Below are 14,750 nucleotides of genomic sequence, written 5' to 3' on the forward strand. Positions count from 1 at the left end.
GAGTTTGGAGATGACTACAGATAGTGGCTGGCTACCAAGGCCCATTGAAATCTGTGGACCCCTGATTCAATAATAAAGGGTCAATTCCAATGGAACTATATTCTGATAGGCTAGAGCAGGCATAGGCAAACGCAACTCTCCAAATGTTTTGGGACTACAATTCCCATCATTCCTGACCACTGGTCCTGTTAGCTAGGGATCATGGGAGTTGTAGTCCCCAAAACAGCTGGAGGGCTGAGTTTGCCTATGCCTGGGCTAGAGCTATCCTTTATTGAGTTTCCCTGTGATGAAAACAAAAAAGAAAACCTCATCTGTTCCTAGATGAAGGTTTGTTTTCCATTCTGATGAGGAGTTCTGTGTAATTCAAATGATTGCAAGTTGAATAAAATAAATCTTTGTAACCTATTTTGTTCCTAATATAGAAATTATAATAAATCCCCAGCTCCTAACTTCCCACACATATTTACTATTAGCAACAGAAAAGCTAAGTCCTCAAGAGTATTTAATTAAATTTTTCAGTCCTCTTGAGAAGGTGCACCACATTACTATTACTATTAGCACAGGGAAAGAAAGAAAGGTAAGTTAACTATCCTTAGTTTTAAATTTCTATTCTGGCAGAACTACACAGATAATTTAGTTACAGATAGGTAGCCGTGTTGGTCTGCCATAGTCAAAATAAAAAAATCCTTCCAGTAGCACCTTTAAGACCAACTAAGTTAGTTCTTGGTATGAGCTTTCGTGTGCAAGCACACTTCTTCAGATACATCTGAAGAATACATCTGTAGACACTTCTTCAGATACATCTGTGTATCTGAAGAAGTGTGCTTGCACACGAAAGCTCATACCAAGAACTAACTTAGTTGGTCTTAAAGGTGCTACTGGAAGGATTTTTTTATTTTGACAGATAATTTAGTTCACCCAAGGCAGTGCTGCCACCAGCAGGATACACAGAAGCATGAGCGATAATAAACATAAACCTATATCTACTATAACAGAGAGAGGACGAAAGAATTACAAGTACATTGAAGCCAAATCTAAGGGGGCAGGCCCAATTTAAGCATGAAATTGGACATTTAAAGAATGTTATTGTTCATGTGGCATTTTGGGCTTCAGGGGAAATTCAGTTTGCCTATTAAAGGGCAAATCTACCTAATTTGCACTTCCTGAAACAGTATATGAAGAGGAACACAGCCATCCTTCAAAATCTGCACTTTTCCAAATTCTGCAGTGCAATTCTCCAACAACTAATGCATTTACTAAGTAAAGTGTGCAGATTAGGCAAAAACAACATACAAAAATCTGCACGTTAGGAGACATTCGCTCTGAAATGTTGACAAAATTTCATGAGGATTTTAAAAAACTGATCATCAAACTGATGTTGATATGTAGAGACCTGAACTTAACAGGGAAAATGAGAAATTGACAGATTTGCCCTAATGGTAAACCACCATATGGCCTTTGCCATTATTATTATTATTATTATTATTATTATTATTATTATTAATATACCACCTTACACACGGGTGGCGCTGTGGGTTAAACCACAGAGTCTAGGACTTGCTGATCAGAAGGTCGGCGGTTCGAATCCCCAAGACAGGGTGAGCTCCCATTGCTCGGTCCTTATTCCTGCCAACCTAGCAGTTCAAAAGCACGTCAAAGTGCAAGTAGATAAATAGGTACCGCTCCGGCGGGAAGGTAAACGGCGTTTCTGTGTGCTGCTCTGGTTTGCCACATGACCCGGAAGCTGTACGCCGGCTCCCTCAGCCGGTAAAGCGAGATGAGCGCCGCAACCCCAGAGTTGGTCACAACTGGACCTAATGGTCAGGGGTCCCTTTGCCTTTACTTACCACCTTTCTCATCCAAGGAGCTCAAGGTGGTATGTACATGGTTCTCATTCTCCCCCCATTTCTCCTTCACAACGACCCTGTGAGGTAGGTTAGGCTAAGAGATGGTGCCTGCCCCAATGAGCTTAATGACTGAGTAGGGATTTGAACCTTGGTTTCCAAGGTCATGGTCCAGCACACTATAATCATAATGCCACACAGGCTCTTTGTTTGAACCCAACTGCCTAGGCTATGCATGCATCATTTCTTCTGTTTAACAGACTAGAATGACACATACTCAGGGCTATCGTTTTCAATTTGTACTTGGTGGGTTGCCATCGTATCGCAAGCACCGATACAGTCGTACCTTGGGTCCCAAACGCCTTGCGACTTGAACGTTTTCGCCTGAACACCACAAACCCAGAAAGGACTGTTCCGGTTTGCGAACGTTCTTTGGAAGACGAACATCCGACACGGCTTCCGTGGCTTCTGATTGCGTGCAGGAAGCTCCTGCAGCCAATCGGAAGCTGCGACTTGGTTGTCAAATGTTTTTGGAAGTCGAACAGACTTCCGGAACGGATTCCGTTTGTCTGGAGGCGGTTGGAGGATGGATGGCAGCTAACAGATTGAGTTTGAATCCTGACAAGAGAGAAGTACTGTTTTTGGGGGACAGGAGACGGGCGGATGTGGAGGACTCCCTGGTCCTGAATGGGGCAACTGTGCCCCTGAAGGACCAGGTGCGCAGCCTGGGAGTCATTCTGGACTCACAGCTGTCCATCGAGGCGCAGGTCAATTCTGTGTCCAGGGCAGCTGTTTATCAGCTCCATCTGGTACGCAGGCTGAGACCCTACCTGCCCGCAGACTGTCTCGCCAGAGTGGTGCATGCTCTAGTTATCTCTCGCTTGGACTACTGCAATGCGCTCTACGTGGGGCTACCTTTGAAGGTGACCCAGAAACTACAACTAATCCAGAATGCGGCAGCTAGACTGGTGACTGGGAGCGGCCGCCGAGACCATATAACACTGGTCTTGAAAGACCTACACTGGTTCCCAGTACGTTTCCGAGCACAATTCAAAGTGTTGGTGCTGACCTTTAAAGCGCTAAATCCAGTATACCTGAAGGAACATCTCCACCTCTATCGTTCTGCCCGGACACTGAGGTCCAGCGTAGAGGGCCTTCTGGTGGTTCCCTCACTGCGAGAAGCCAAGTTACAGGGAACCAGGCAGAGGGCCTTCTCGGTAGTGGCACCCGCCCTGTGGAATGCCCTCCCACCAGATGTCAAAGAGAAAAATAACTACCAAACTTTTAGAAGACATTTGAAGGCAGCCCTGTTTAGGGAAGCTTTTAATGTTTAATTGGTTATTGTATTTTAGTGCTTTGTTGGAAGCCGCCCAGAGTGGCTGGGGAAACCCAGCCAGGTGGGAGGGGTATAAATAATAAATTTATTATTATTATTATTATTATTATTATTATTATTATTACCAAGGTACGACCGTTTTTGAGAACCTCAAAAAGCAGCAAGCTACAATTAAAAGTCACTAGATGGTGCTCGCAATATGTAAGGGCCCCCAAACCGTTATGCAATCAGCTGCTCACAAATACCTGTACGTCTTCAGGTGATATTTACGGTCTCTTATCATGTGAGGGGCTCGGGAGAGGATGGCGTTCCGTAATACTTTCCCAGCTTGAAGGATTCTTTCTGATGGAACCTGGAGGAGGAGGAGGAGGAGGAAGCAGGCAAGAAACATTTTAAGCTTTTCTGTTTTCCTGAAAAGACTTTTATGTAACAGTGGTATTTACAAATATGGGGTTTTTTTGACAATGCAATGAAGCTTATTAATCTAGGCTTTAATGTCATAATGGGATGTGTACATTTGCCCCCATGTTTGTAGATCTCCTTGGATCTGCAGGATATAACCAATCCAGGGATCTGTGCACCTCAGCTGCACACGGTGTGCACTTCCTAGTTTCTGCCAAGGAATTTGCACATGCAAGGACACTGAAATGAATCCGTCCTTTCGAGGTGTGTGTAATAGCAGGTCTATGTGTAATAATAATAATAATAAATTTTTATTTATACCCCACCCTCCCCAGCCAGGGCCGGGCCCAGGGCAACTAACACCAGTAAAATTACAATAAAAACATAATAGGAAAAAAAAATTAAAATACAGTTTAAAATGCAATTTAAAATGCAGCCTCATTTTAAAAGTAGCCCATAGATCAAAACCGTAAGGAGAGGGAAAAATAAGGGACAGACGAAGTCCAAGCCAAAGGCCAGGCGGAACAGCTCTGTCTTGCAGGCCCTGCGGAAAGATGTCAAGTCCCGTAGGGCCCTAGTCTCTTGTGACAAAGCGTTCCACCAAGTCAGGGCCAGTACTGAAAAGGCCCTGGCCCTAGTTGAGACCAATCTAGCCACCTTATGACTTGGGACCTCCAAAGTGTTGTCATTTGTGGACCTTAAGGTCCTCCGCGGGGCATACCAGGAGAGGCGGTCCCGTAGGTATGTGGGTCCTAGGCTGCATAGGGCTTTAAAGGTCAAAACCAGCACCTTAAATCTGACCCTGTACTCCACCGGGAGCCAGTGCAGTTGGAAAAGCACTGGATGAATGTGATCCTGCAGCAAGGAGTAAGGAGCAAGTAAGGAGCCTCGCCGTGGCATTCTGCACCCGCTGGAGTTTCTGGGTCAGCTTCAAAGGCAGCCCCGCGTAGAGCGAGTTACAATAATCAAGCCTGGAAGTGACCGTCGCATGGATCACTGTGGCCAGATCAGGGCGAGAAAGTAAGGGACCAACTGCTTAATAAGGCGGAGATGGAAAAATGCCACCTTTGCTGTGTGTGTCTATCAGAGTGCCTACACCTAAAGCAAACAGAGCAAAATTGGGTTTGAGTGTAGATCGGCTTGGTGCACTTTCTCACTTTTGTCTGTGTTCGTTTACACTGCAGTTTCATCAAGTCTGATTTTTATGTTGTGATTTTATGTTGTGAACTGCCCTGAGATGAGGGAGCAGCCAGGAAAGCCAATTGCCTTAGCAGAAAGGAGTTCCCCCTGATATTTTATTGATCCAACCAGTTATGTTCTATCTGCAGCCCCTAGTAATTCAAAGCAACTTATCAGTTATGTTGCATTGCACGTAGCACGGCAACAACACTAACGGTGAGGTATTTATTAGATAGCACAGGTAAAAAAGTAAGTTACATATACTGATGACTTCCGGGCACTGTTGCAAAGTCCTCAGGTAAACACTTTACTCTAGAGTATTCACACTTAATGCAATGAGACATCATGAAGCTAATTTACTCAGATATATTACAGTCAAAGCATCATTGCAATGGCAGGGTGGGTAATTGGATAACCCCAAAGCACTTCAGTTTCTACAGCAACCCAGGACTGCTGTACATCTAACCTCTTTACCTCTACATTGGCTGTAGCTGGACGGATTGGAATGTGATGATCAATGAAAGGAGTCTGAAAAATAAAATTTAAGTGAAAGAAACAAAGGGGGCAGTGATAAAAGTAAACAAACGTGGAAGTGGATTTTTCAAAAGAAAAATAAATAAATAAATGAACATACGAAAACTGAAAATGTTGGAAGTCTGAGAAGACGTGAAATATGCAATTTTCCACAGTATCATTTGTCGCAATCAAGAATAACTAGGTTCTACATTTAGATGAAAACAGAAAGATGCATAAACAGCTACTGAGTTAAAACATGGCGATGAGATGCAGATATCAGTAGCAAAAAAAGGGGGGGGGAGGGAAGCCCTGTGTAATTGAAAATTCATATGCCGGTTTTTTTGAATAGAAGTTCCGAGTCGCCTTTTCTCAGCCAACTTTGCACATACACTAAAACTATTCACTAAAACTATCCTGTAACTGTTCAAAAGATTCACATCTTCCCTCTACGCTTCATACTATGCAAGTGATCCATCTTTGTACAATTAAATCCCAAAATCGGTTTCTCCCTCCAGAGCAGATTTCACACCTTCAGGATGCAAAGCATGTGAGCTATGGGTGAAGTGGGCGAGGCAAGCTGCTTAACCCTTTCCCGTGCTATTTTTTCAGAACAAAACCACAACCCTCCCCAAAGCCAATCTTTTCACCCTTGGGAGGAAAGTTACAGGTACGTTTTGTAAAATCTAATTTGACCCCTGCTTGACAGCTGAAATTGAAGAAACGCTTCATCTGAAGAGGAGTAATTCGAACAAAGCTTCTGTTTATCTCTAAAACTGCTAAAATGTGGGACTTCCGGAGGCGGCGCCATCGGCAATGGCGGATTCCTTCTAGTCTTGAGGGAGTAGCTCCGCGGAAATCGGGTCTTGCCGCTACGGCGAAGCGGGGACCCCTTCGAAAATCACAGGCAGGTGAAGCCTGTGACCGTGGGACTCGGCGGGCACCCTTAGCGCCCCCCCCCAATCTGCGAGGGAACCCTGGAAAGAGCTCCGGAGCGAAGCGGGGAGTCTGGCGCGGTGCTGAGAGTCAACTGCTTCTTCCGTGGAGTGAAGCCGCGCAGCTGTTGCCGGAGAGCGCCGACCTTTTTCCTGTGACAATTCGGCTAATAAACAACTACCCGTGAGTAGGTTAAGTCTGAAGATCGGGAACTCAAGGGGGAAAAAAAGGATTAATTCGGCACTGAAGCGGGAAGGTGTAAACAGGAAGTCCGCCTTCCTTTTATGTAAATAGATCAAAGCAAAGACTGTCAAAGCAAAGAGCCTGAAAACTGTGTTGAAAAAGACTCAAATCTTACATCAACAAAAAGAGAACTCCCTCCCTGTGGTGCGGGAGAGGGGGAGGGAGAAGGGGAAGTATCTTTTGCCCGCAAAAGAAGAGAGAAGGGGAACTAAGACCATCACTTAATGCCTGGGAACGGACTGTCAAGGGACATTGAAACTGCCGTATTGTGAAACGCACTGTCAAAGGATAATGTAACTTTTTGACAGCTAGCTCTGTAAGAGGGATACTTTGATTCTGAAAAGTCCCTCTTGACTTGAAACTGTTGCTCTTTTTGGTTAAAGGGGGGATTTTTGAAAGTTGGAATTGCTATTTTATTGCTACAAATTGGAACTGCTATTGTGTCCCCCAAAGGAACTTTGAAATCGTTACAACTGGCCAGGGAATTTTCCACTCTAAATTGGCCATACTAAAGGGGAATTTTCCACTACAAACAAGTAATCGTGGGACTGACCTTGATCCTTAGATAAAGTGTTATGGCAGACTTGACTCGGGGAAAAACAAGAAGATCTGGTAAAATTAGACTGCAGCAGCGTAGACTGTCAGCACCCGGCCTCCCTGCCCACCAGGGGAAAATTTAGCCCAGGTGGCGTCTAAAGGAATGGCAGCTGAAGGGGGTTTAGCTTCAGCTTTGGATAAAATTTTTGAATCTTTGGAAAAGTTGAGCAAACAAGTGGCTGAAACGACAACTAAAATTGACCAAAATACTACAAGCATCAATAATTTGGGGCAGAAGGTGAATTCAAATACAGAATCTATTGAGAAACTGCTGCAGGAATCTACTTCGAATCGAAAAACAGCTGAAGAAGCTAAGGAAAAAGCACTGGCTGTGGAGGAAAAGATAGAGGAAAAGATACCACCGATTTGTAGGCAGCTGGAGGATCATAAGTCATTGCTGTCCATGATCGAATTAAAAGAAAAACAGATAAATCTAAGGATCAGGGCTGTACCTGAACTTGAGAAAGACAACTTGAGTGACTTTCTTACGCAGGAATTTACAGATTTTTGGGACCTAGACCCAGACAAGTTAGACTTCAAGATAGTAAGTGCTTTCAGACTTGGAAGAGGGGGGAGAAAGAACAGGGTGAGAGACTGTTTGATTACCCTCCGATCAAGAGAGGAGAGAGACAATATTGAGCCTGCACTTCCAGAAGACCTTGGAAATAAAGGAATCAAGAGTGGAGATATTTAAGGATATCCCTAAACATCTTTTGGATCTTAGGTCCAACTACGGAGACTTGGTGGCCCTGCTAAGAGCAAACAGAACCATTTTTAGGTGGGAATTCCCTCAAGGCGTATCTTTTACCTTTAAAGGGAAAAAGTTTAAAATAAGATCAGTGGAAGATAAAGAAAAATTTCTGAAAGATTACGAAGATTTGCAAAAAGAAACTGAAAAAGAGCCAAGAGCTTTAAAACCAGGAACACAGGACATAGTACCACTACCTTTGGGATTAGACAAGTTAGACAAGGTGATACCACCAACAGAACAAGAACAACTACTTGGTGCAGTTGGAGGAAAAGCAAAATAAATACACCATGTCCCTGCAACTATTAAGTTGGAATATTCATGGACTTAATTCCCCGGAGAAAAGGAAAAAAGTCTTTCATTTACTGAAAAAGGAACAATTGGACTTGATTTGTTTGCAGGAAACACATGTGATAAGGCTCCATAGGAAAGTATTGATTAATAAAAGATTGGGTCAGGAGTTTATTTCATCATCAGACTTCCGGGTTGGCGCCATCGCCGAATGGCGGACTCCCTCCGAGCTCCGGAGGGAGTCTGCTCGGCAGGGGCTGGGTCCTACCGCGCCGGCGACGCGGGGACCCTTAAAAACCACGGGCACGGAGCCCGTGGACATGGGGACTCGGCTGGCACCGCTAGCGCCCTCCCGACTCGTGAAGGAGCCTTTTTAAAGGCTTCGGATCGGGTGCCGGGGAGTGGCGTGGTGCTTTGAGTCCACTGCTTCCCCTGCCGAGCGCAGCCGCATGCCATTCGACGGAGAGCGCTGACTTCTTCCATTGGAAATTCGGACTATCAACAACAACCCGTGAGTAATTGGGAAACCGGGTACAAAAGGAGAAAAACAGAAATTTTTTTCGGATTCGGCACGAGCGGGGGTGATCTAAAAAGGAAGTCAGTCCCCCCCCCCCCGATTGCAAACATTCTAAAACAAGGACTGGGTAACCAAGATCGAAAGAGAAGTTTATTGCTGATAAAAATCATTAATTCCACAATGGGAAATTACAAGAACTGTGCTGGAGGAGAAGAGTGGAGGGTGAGAGGGAAAATGCAACCCCCCCTGGGAACCGGGGCGATTCGTAGAGCCTGGCGAAGAGAGACGGAGACTTTGACAGCTGTCAAAGTAGCTGTCAAAGCTGGAGAATATAAAGAGGACTTTGTTACAAGGACTTTGCTGGCTAATTCTGTTACAATTTGACACAATATGGATATAAACTGTCGGAAAATAAGGAACAACAATTTGACTTTTGGAGTAGAGGATATAAAGTTACTACAATCCCCCTAGAGGGGTTTCGGGACATTACAAGTGGTCGTATGTGGAAAATTACTCTGAGATTCGCACAGGACTTATCTTCTGGGAAAGCAGCAAAACTGAAATAGTATTTTGTCTACAGAGGTGTTTACATTAAAAGGAGACAATAGAATTTTCTATTGAAGAAAGGAAGGGACTGGACGTAAGTTTTTGTTCCTGAACAACAAACCTCTGTAGAGATACCAGATTTCGGAATAAGAACGTTTTAGCAGCTGAACAAGACAAGAAACCTGAGAAAGTAAGGAATAAAAAGAATAAAGGACTAACTACGACACGGAAAGAACAATGGGAGGAGCAGCAAAGACCAAGGAAATTAAAGGCCTCTATTAGACTGGATTTTTGAAGTTAAACATCATTAAATAAATAAATTAAAAGAAAACCGGCAAGGTGGAATGGGAAAAAATCTGGCCATGGACTTGAGACCTCCAGGCTGACAACATATAGACTGATGGACATGGGGAATTCAAACCGGGGAAGGGAGGGGGGAGTTTTGGAATCCAAAGGCTATGTAACCATCTTTTTGAATCTTCTTATATTTTTTATCTTCTATTTCTTTATATAATTTTTGTATATCATGGTATTTTGATTTGACATGTTTAAAAAAAGGGAATTCGTGGAAGGAAATTGGGGTAGATCTTGGGGGAAAATCTTTTTTCTTTTTCTGTTAATGATGAGGGATGATGGTAAGATTGTATAATTTAAATTGGTTAATGGGTTAAACATATTAAGCTTTAAATTGGGAGTGAGAGCTTGTGGAACCAAATTAATGAAAGGGGAATACAGTCGGGAGGGGGAGGAGGGAGTCCTAGAAAGAAGATAACGAAAGTAAGGCTCTAAATATATTCTATCTTTTCTTCTCTGTTATATTTCTATATTGTTGGAAACTTTAATAAATATGATTTAAAAAAAAAAAAAGGAGTTTATTTCATCGGACAAGGTTAAAAAGAGAGGAGTTGTAATTTATGTGAAAGAGAGCCTATCACCGAAATTTATCTTTAAAGATGACCAAGGAAGATATGTGGCAATTGAAATCCAAACACAAGGAGAAACATTTCTGATAGTAGGAGTATATGCACCAAATGAGGGGAAATCTGAATTTTTTAAGAAGTTGCATGAGACATTGTTAGACTATATGGATTACAACATTATCATGATGGGAGATATGAATGGAGTGGTATCCACAAACATGGACAAGTCGCAGAGACAGGTAGTTACCAAAGATGGCAGACTGCCAAAAACCTTTTTTGAGATGACTGACAATATGGATTTGATTGACATTTGGAGAATAAAGAATCCCTTGGCTAGAGAGGGAACCTTCTTCTCTGAAGCCAAAATGACATGGACAAGAATTGACCAAATCTGGACTACTAGAGGACTGGCACCTAAGACTTGAAAAGTGGAAATTTGCCCTAAAACCTGCTCCGACCATAATGCTGTGAAAATGGAGATGAAATTAACACCCACTGGTTCCTTCAGATGGAGGATGAATGAAACCTTGCTTAGAGATCAAGAAGTTACCAAGAAGGCCCAAAAAACCTTGAGAGATTACTTTGAGATAAATATGAACACTACCATCGAAAAAAGAGTAATCTGGGACGCAAGCAAAGCAGTTATGAGAGGGTTTCTAATTCAACAGAACGCAATAAAGAAGAGAACTCAAAATGAGAAAAAAGATAAAATTTTGGAAAAAATAAAAGAGGGGGAGAAGAAACTGAGAGCGAAACCAAAGTCACAAGAGATTCTGAGAGAAATAAAGTTATACCAAGTTCAATATATGAAGATGATGAATCAGGAAATAGAATGGAAAATTAAACAGATGAAACAAAGGACATTTGAATCGGCTAATAAATGTGGAAAACTGTTAGCTTGGCAAATGAAAAAAAGACAAAAACTTAACACCATTACCAACTTGGAAGTGGAAGGAAAGAACATCCAGAATCCAGTGGAAATTAGAAAATGCTTCCAGAGGTACTTTAAACAGCTATATACACAAGGGCCACAGAAAGAGTGTGATTTAGACAAATTTTTAAAAACAAATGAACTTCAAAAAATCTCCCAAGAAAATAACTTAATGTTGAACTACAAAATAACAGAACAGGAGGTGGAAGGTGCCATTCAGAACATGCAGTTGGGCAAATCTCCAGGGCCAGATGGCTTAACCTCAAAATATTATACGTCCTTGAAGGATTGGATAATTCAACCATTAAAGGAGGTTTGTAATGAAATTTTGGAGGGGGGAAAAGCGCCAGAGTCGTGGAAGGAAGCTTATATTACACTAATACCGAAAAATGAGTCTGAAAAGACACAACTTAAGAACTACCGCCCCATAGCTCTGCTTAATGTGGATTATAAAATTTTTGCAGATATTTTGGCTAAAAGGTTAAAAAAAGTATTAGTGGAGGAGATACATAAAGACCAAGCTGGCTTTCTCCCGGGTAGACACTTGTCTGACAATACGAGGAATATAATCAACATTTTGGAGATGCTACAAGTGAATATTAATACTAAAGCTGTTTTAATTTTTGTAGATGCGGAGAAAGCCTTTGATAATATTTCTTGGAGTTTTATGAAGAAAAATCTTCAGGGGATGGGGGTTGGTCAAGGGTTTGAAAATGGTATAAGTGCAATTTACTCAGAACAAAAGGCCAAATTAATAGTCAACAATGTGGTGACAGAGGAATTCAAGATAGAGAAAGGGACACGACAAGGCTGCCCAATTTCCCCATTGCTTTTTATTTCGGTCCTGGAGGTTCTGCTAAATATGATTAGAAGGGACCGTATGATTAAAGGTATACAGGTCGGAGCTAAACAGTACAAATTGAAAGCTTTTGCAGATGATTTAGAATTGACGTTACAGGAGCCAGAATCTAGTACTAAAAGAGTATTAGAATTGATTCAGGAATTTGGTCATGTGGCAGGATTTAAGTTGAACAAGTTAAAAACTAAGGTGCTTGAGAAAAATTTAACACCGATTGAGAAAGAGAGGTTTCAGAAGGAGACAGGTTTAACACTGGTTAAGAAAGTAAAATACTTGGGGGTTAATATGACCACTAAGAATTTAAACCTATTTAAAGACAATTATGAGAAATGTTGGTCAGAAGTGAAAAAGGATCTAGAGATATGGTCAAACTTGAAGCTTTCCTTGTTAGGTCGAATTGCTGTTATAAAGATGAATGTATTGCCAAGAATGTTATTTCTGTTTCAATCATTGCAAATCTTAGACAAAATGGACTGTTTCAAGAAGTGGCAGAGAGACATTTCTAGATTTGTTTGGCAGGGCAAGAAGCCCAGAATAAAATTTAAAACATTAACTGATGCAAAGGATAGAGGTGGATTTGCCCTGCCAGACCTTAAACTTTATTATGAATCAGCAGCATTCTGCTGGTTGAAAGAATGGCTGAACACAGACATTTTGGATTTAGAAGGTTTTAATAATGTTTTTGGGTGGCATGCATATTTGTGGTATGACAAGGTTAAAGCACATAAAGCATTTAAAAACCACATTGTCAGGAAAGCATTGTTAAATGTCTGGATAAGATATAAGGACTTACTTGAAAATAAAACCCCAAGGTGGTTGTCACCGATGGAAGCAAAGGCTCAGAAAAGGCTCAATATGGAGGCCAAATGGCCGAAATATTGGGAAATTTTGGAACAAGAAGGAGACAAATTGAAATTGCAGAGTTTTGAGAAACTAAAAGACAAAGTGCGAGACTGGTTCATTATTATCAGATAATGGAGGCATATAATTTGGATAAGAAAATTGGCTTCCAGGTGGAAAAATCAAAATTGGAAACAGAACTGTTAGAACCCAAAACTAAGATTTTGTCAAAAATGTATAACTTGCTGTTGAAATGGAACACTCAGGATGAAACAGTGAAATCTGCTATGATTAAATGGGCACAAGATCTTGGACATAATATTATGTTTGCTGACTGGGAACAGTTGTGGACCACAGGTATGAAATTTACGGCATGTAACGCCCTAAGAGAGAATATTATGAAAATGATATACAGGTGGTACATGACACCAGGCAAGCTTGCAAAAATCTACCATTTGCCCGATAATAAATGTTGGAAATGTAAAGAAAACAAAGGTACATTCTTTCACCTTTGGTGGACGTGCCCAAGGATTAAGGCTTTCTAGGAGATGATATATAATGAACTGAAAAAGGTATTTAAATATACCTTCTTGAAGAAACCAGAGGCCTTTCTCCTAGGCATAGTCGGCCAATAGGTGCCAAAGAAGGACAGAACTTTTTTTATGTATGCCACAACAGCAGCAAGAATTCTCATTGCAAAGTATTGGAAGACACAAGATCTACCCACCTTGGAAGAATGGCAGATGAAGGTGATGAACTATATGGAATTGGCGGAAATGACTGGCAGAATCCGAGACCAGGGAGAAGAGTCGATGGAAGAAGATTGGAAAAAGTTTAAAGACTATCTACAGAAATATTGTAAAATTAATGAATGTTAGAATGATGTTGGATAGAAACTAAGTGCTCTTTAGCTGAAATGTTATAAGGGAATATGAAAAAATGGTTTATTAATGGGTAAAAATCCAAAATTACAATATTTTATGATTAATGATTAGGATATACAAAGAGGGGAGGGATTTGCTGAACTAACAATTGAACTGGAATACAAAAAAGGGAGGTGTGAGGAGGTCATGAAAACTAAGCAAATGAAGGATAAGTATTGGAAGGAAGGAATTGTTTTTAACCATTTCTACTTTGTATTTTTTTTTCTTTTTTTTGTTTTGTAATATTCTGAAAATCCTAATAAATATCTTATAAAAAAAAATAAAACTGCTAAAATGTGGACTTTAAAAATATTTTTGTGCAATCAGAGCAACCAACGTATGTTAGAATGATACACCAGGCATGCATTATTTAGCATTACATAGTGTGCTGCAACTATAAATGCCCTCCACTTTAAGACACATAAAATGGCCCAACCATTACCCAAAATGACACATTGCGGCCAGTGTCAAAAGGAAAGGAACGCGCGGAATACGGTCTGTGCACAAACACATGCATAAAGATTGGAACACAACTAATGATGTCTTATTTTCCTGTCATTTCCCTGCTTCTCTGCTACAGCGTTAACAGCTGCTAAAACAGTTTTGCATGAATTGAATAAAGTGCTCCAAAGATGAAACTCCAGCATATGCTCAGTCGACAGACTGAGGCCCTATTTTTCATAGCCATTCTCAGTGGGAAGATGGAAATGGTTTGCTGGAAGTGTTTTAATTTAAGCAAGAATAATGGATCGTCTTCCCTGTACATCAAATACAGCACGGGTACTTAAATGATTTGTGCTTCCAGAATCAAGACTGCAGAAATCTGCCGAAGATAGGAAGTGGCCGCCTTAGTCGACCACAAAAAGTGTGATATTTGCCTTTTCCCTTTGAGGAGAGCTTTTTCCGTTTGTGCCCTTCAACCAAGGGAACTCCTTCCCTAAGTCAAAGGCCTCTCTTCCCTCAGCTTTTTATAATGGTACAACAGAGGTCTGACCCAAGACATCTGTCTACATGAGGCAAATACAGTCATACCTCATGTTACGTCCGCTTCATGTTACGTTCTTTCAGGTTACATCCCACGGCGACCCGGAAATACCGGAAAGGATTACTTCTGTGTTTCGCCGC

General features: G+C 41.6%; 1 protein-coding gene and 1 long non-coding RNA gene across 3 annotated transcripts in view; one reads left to right on the plus strand and one right to left on the minus strand.

Annotated features, from left to right (window-relative positions):
• RAPGEF4 (Rap guanine nucleotide exchange factor 4) overlaps positions 1–14,750 on the minus strand; it is a 175,495-nt gene that overhangs the window by 63,708 nt on the left and 97,037 nt on the right. Inside the window, exons 7-8 of one of the 2 annotated variants that reach the window (XM_080973326.1) lie at positions 5,236–5,289; positions 3,426–3,532 (exon numbers count right to left, since the gene is read on the minus strand). In XM_080973326.1, the coding sequence (XP_080829452.1) occupies positions 3,426–3,532; positions 5,236–5,289 (161 nt within the window). The remainder of the gene's footprint in view (positions 1–3,425; positions 3,533–5,235; positions 5,290–14,750) is intronic. The other variant, XM_080973327.1, reaches the window with a different exon arrangement.
• LOC308458739 overlaps positions 1–14,750 on the plus strand; it is a 395,423-nt gene that overhangs the window by 12,257 nt on the left and 368,416 nt on the right. The window lies entirely within an intron of this gene.

The sequence above is a fragment of the Podarcis pityusensis genome (assembly GCF_964106645.2).
Source record: "Podarcis pityusensis genome assembly, chromosome: 1".
NCBI classification, from domain to species: Eukaryota; Metazoa; Chordata; class Lepidosauria; order Squamata; family Lacertidae; genus Podarcis; species Podarcis pityusensis.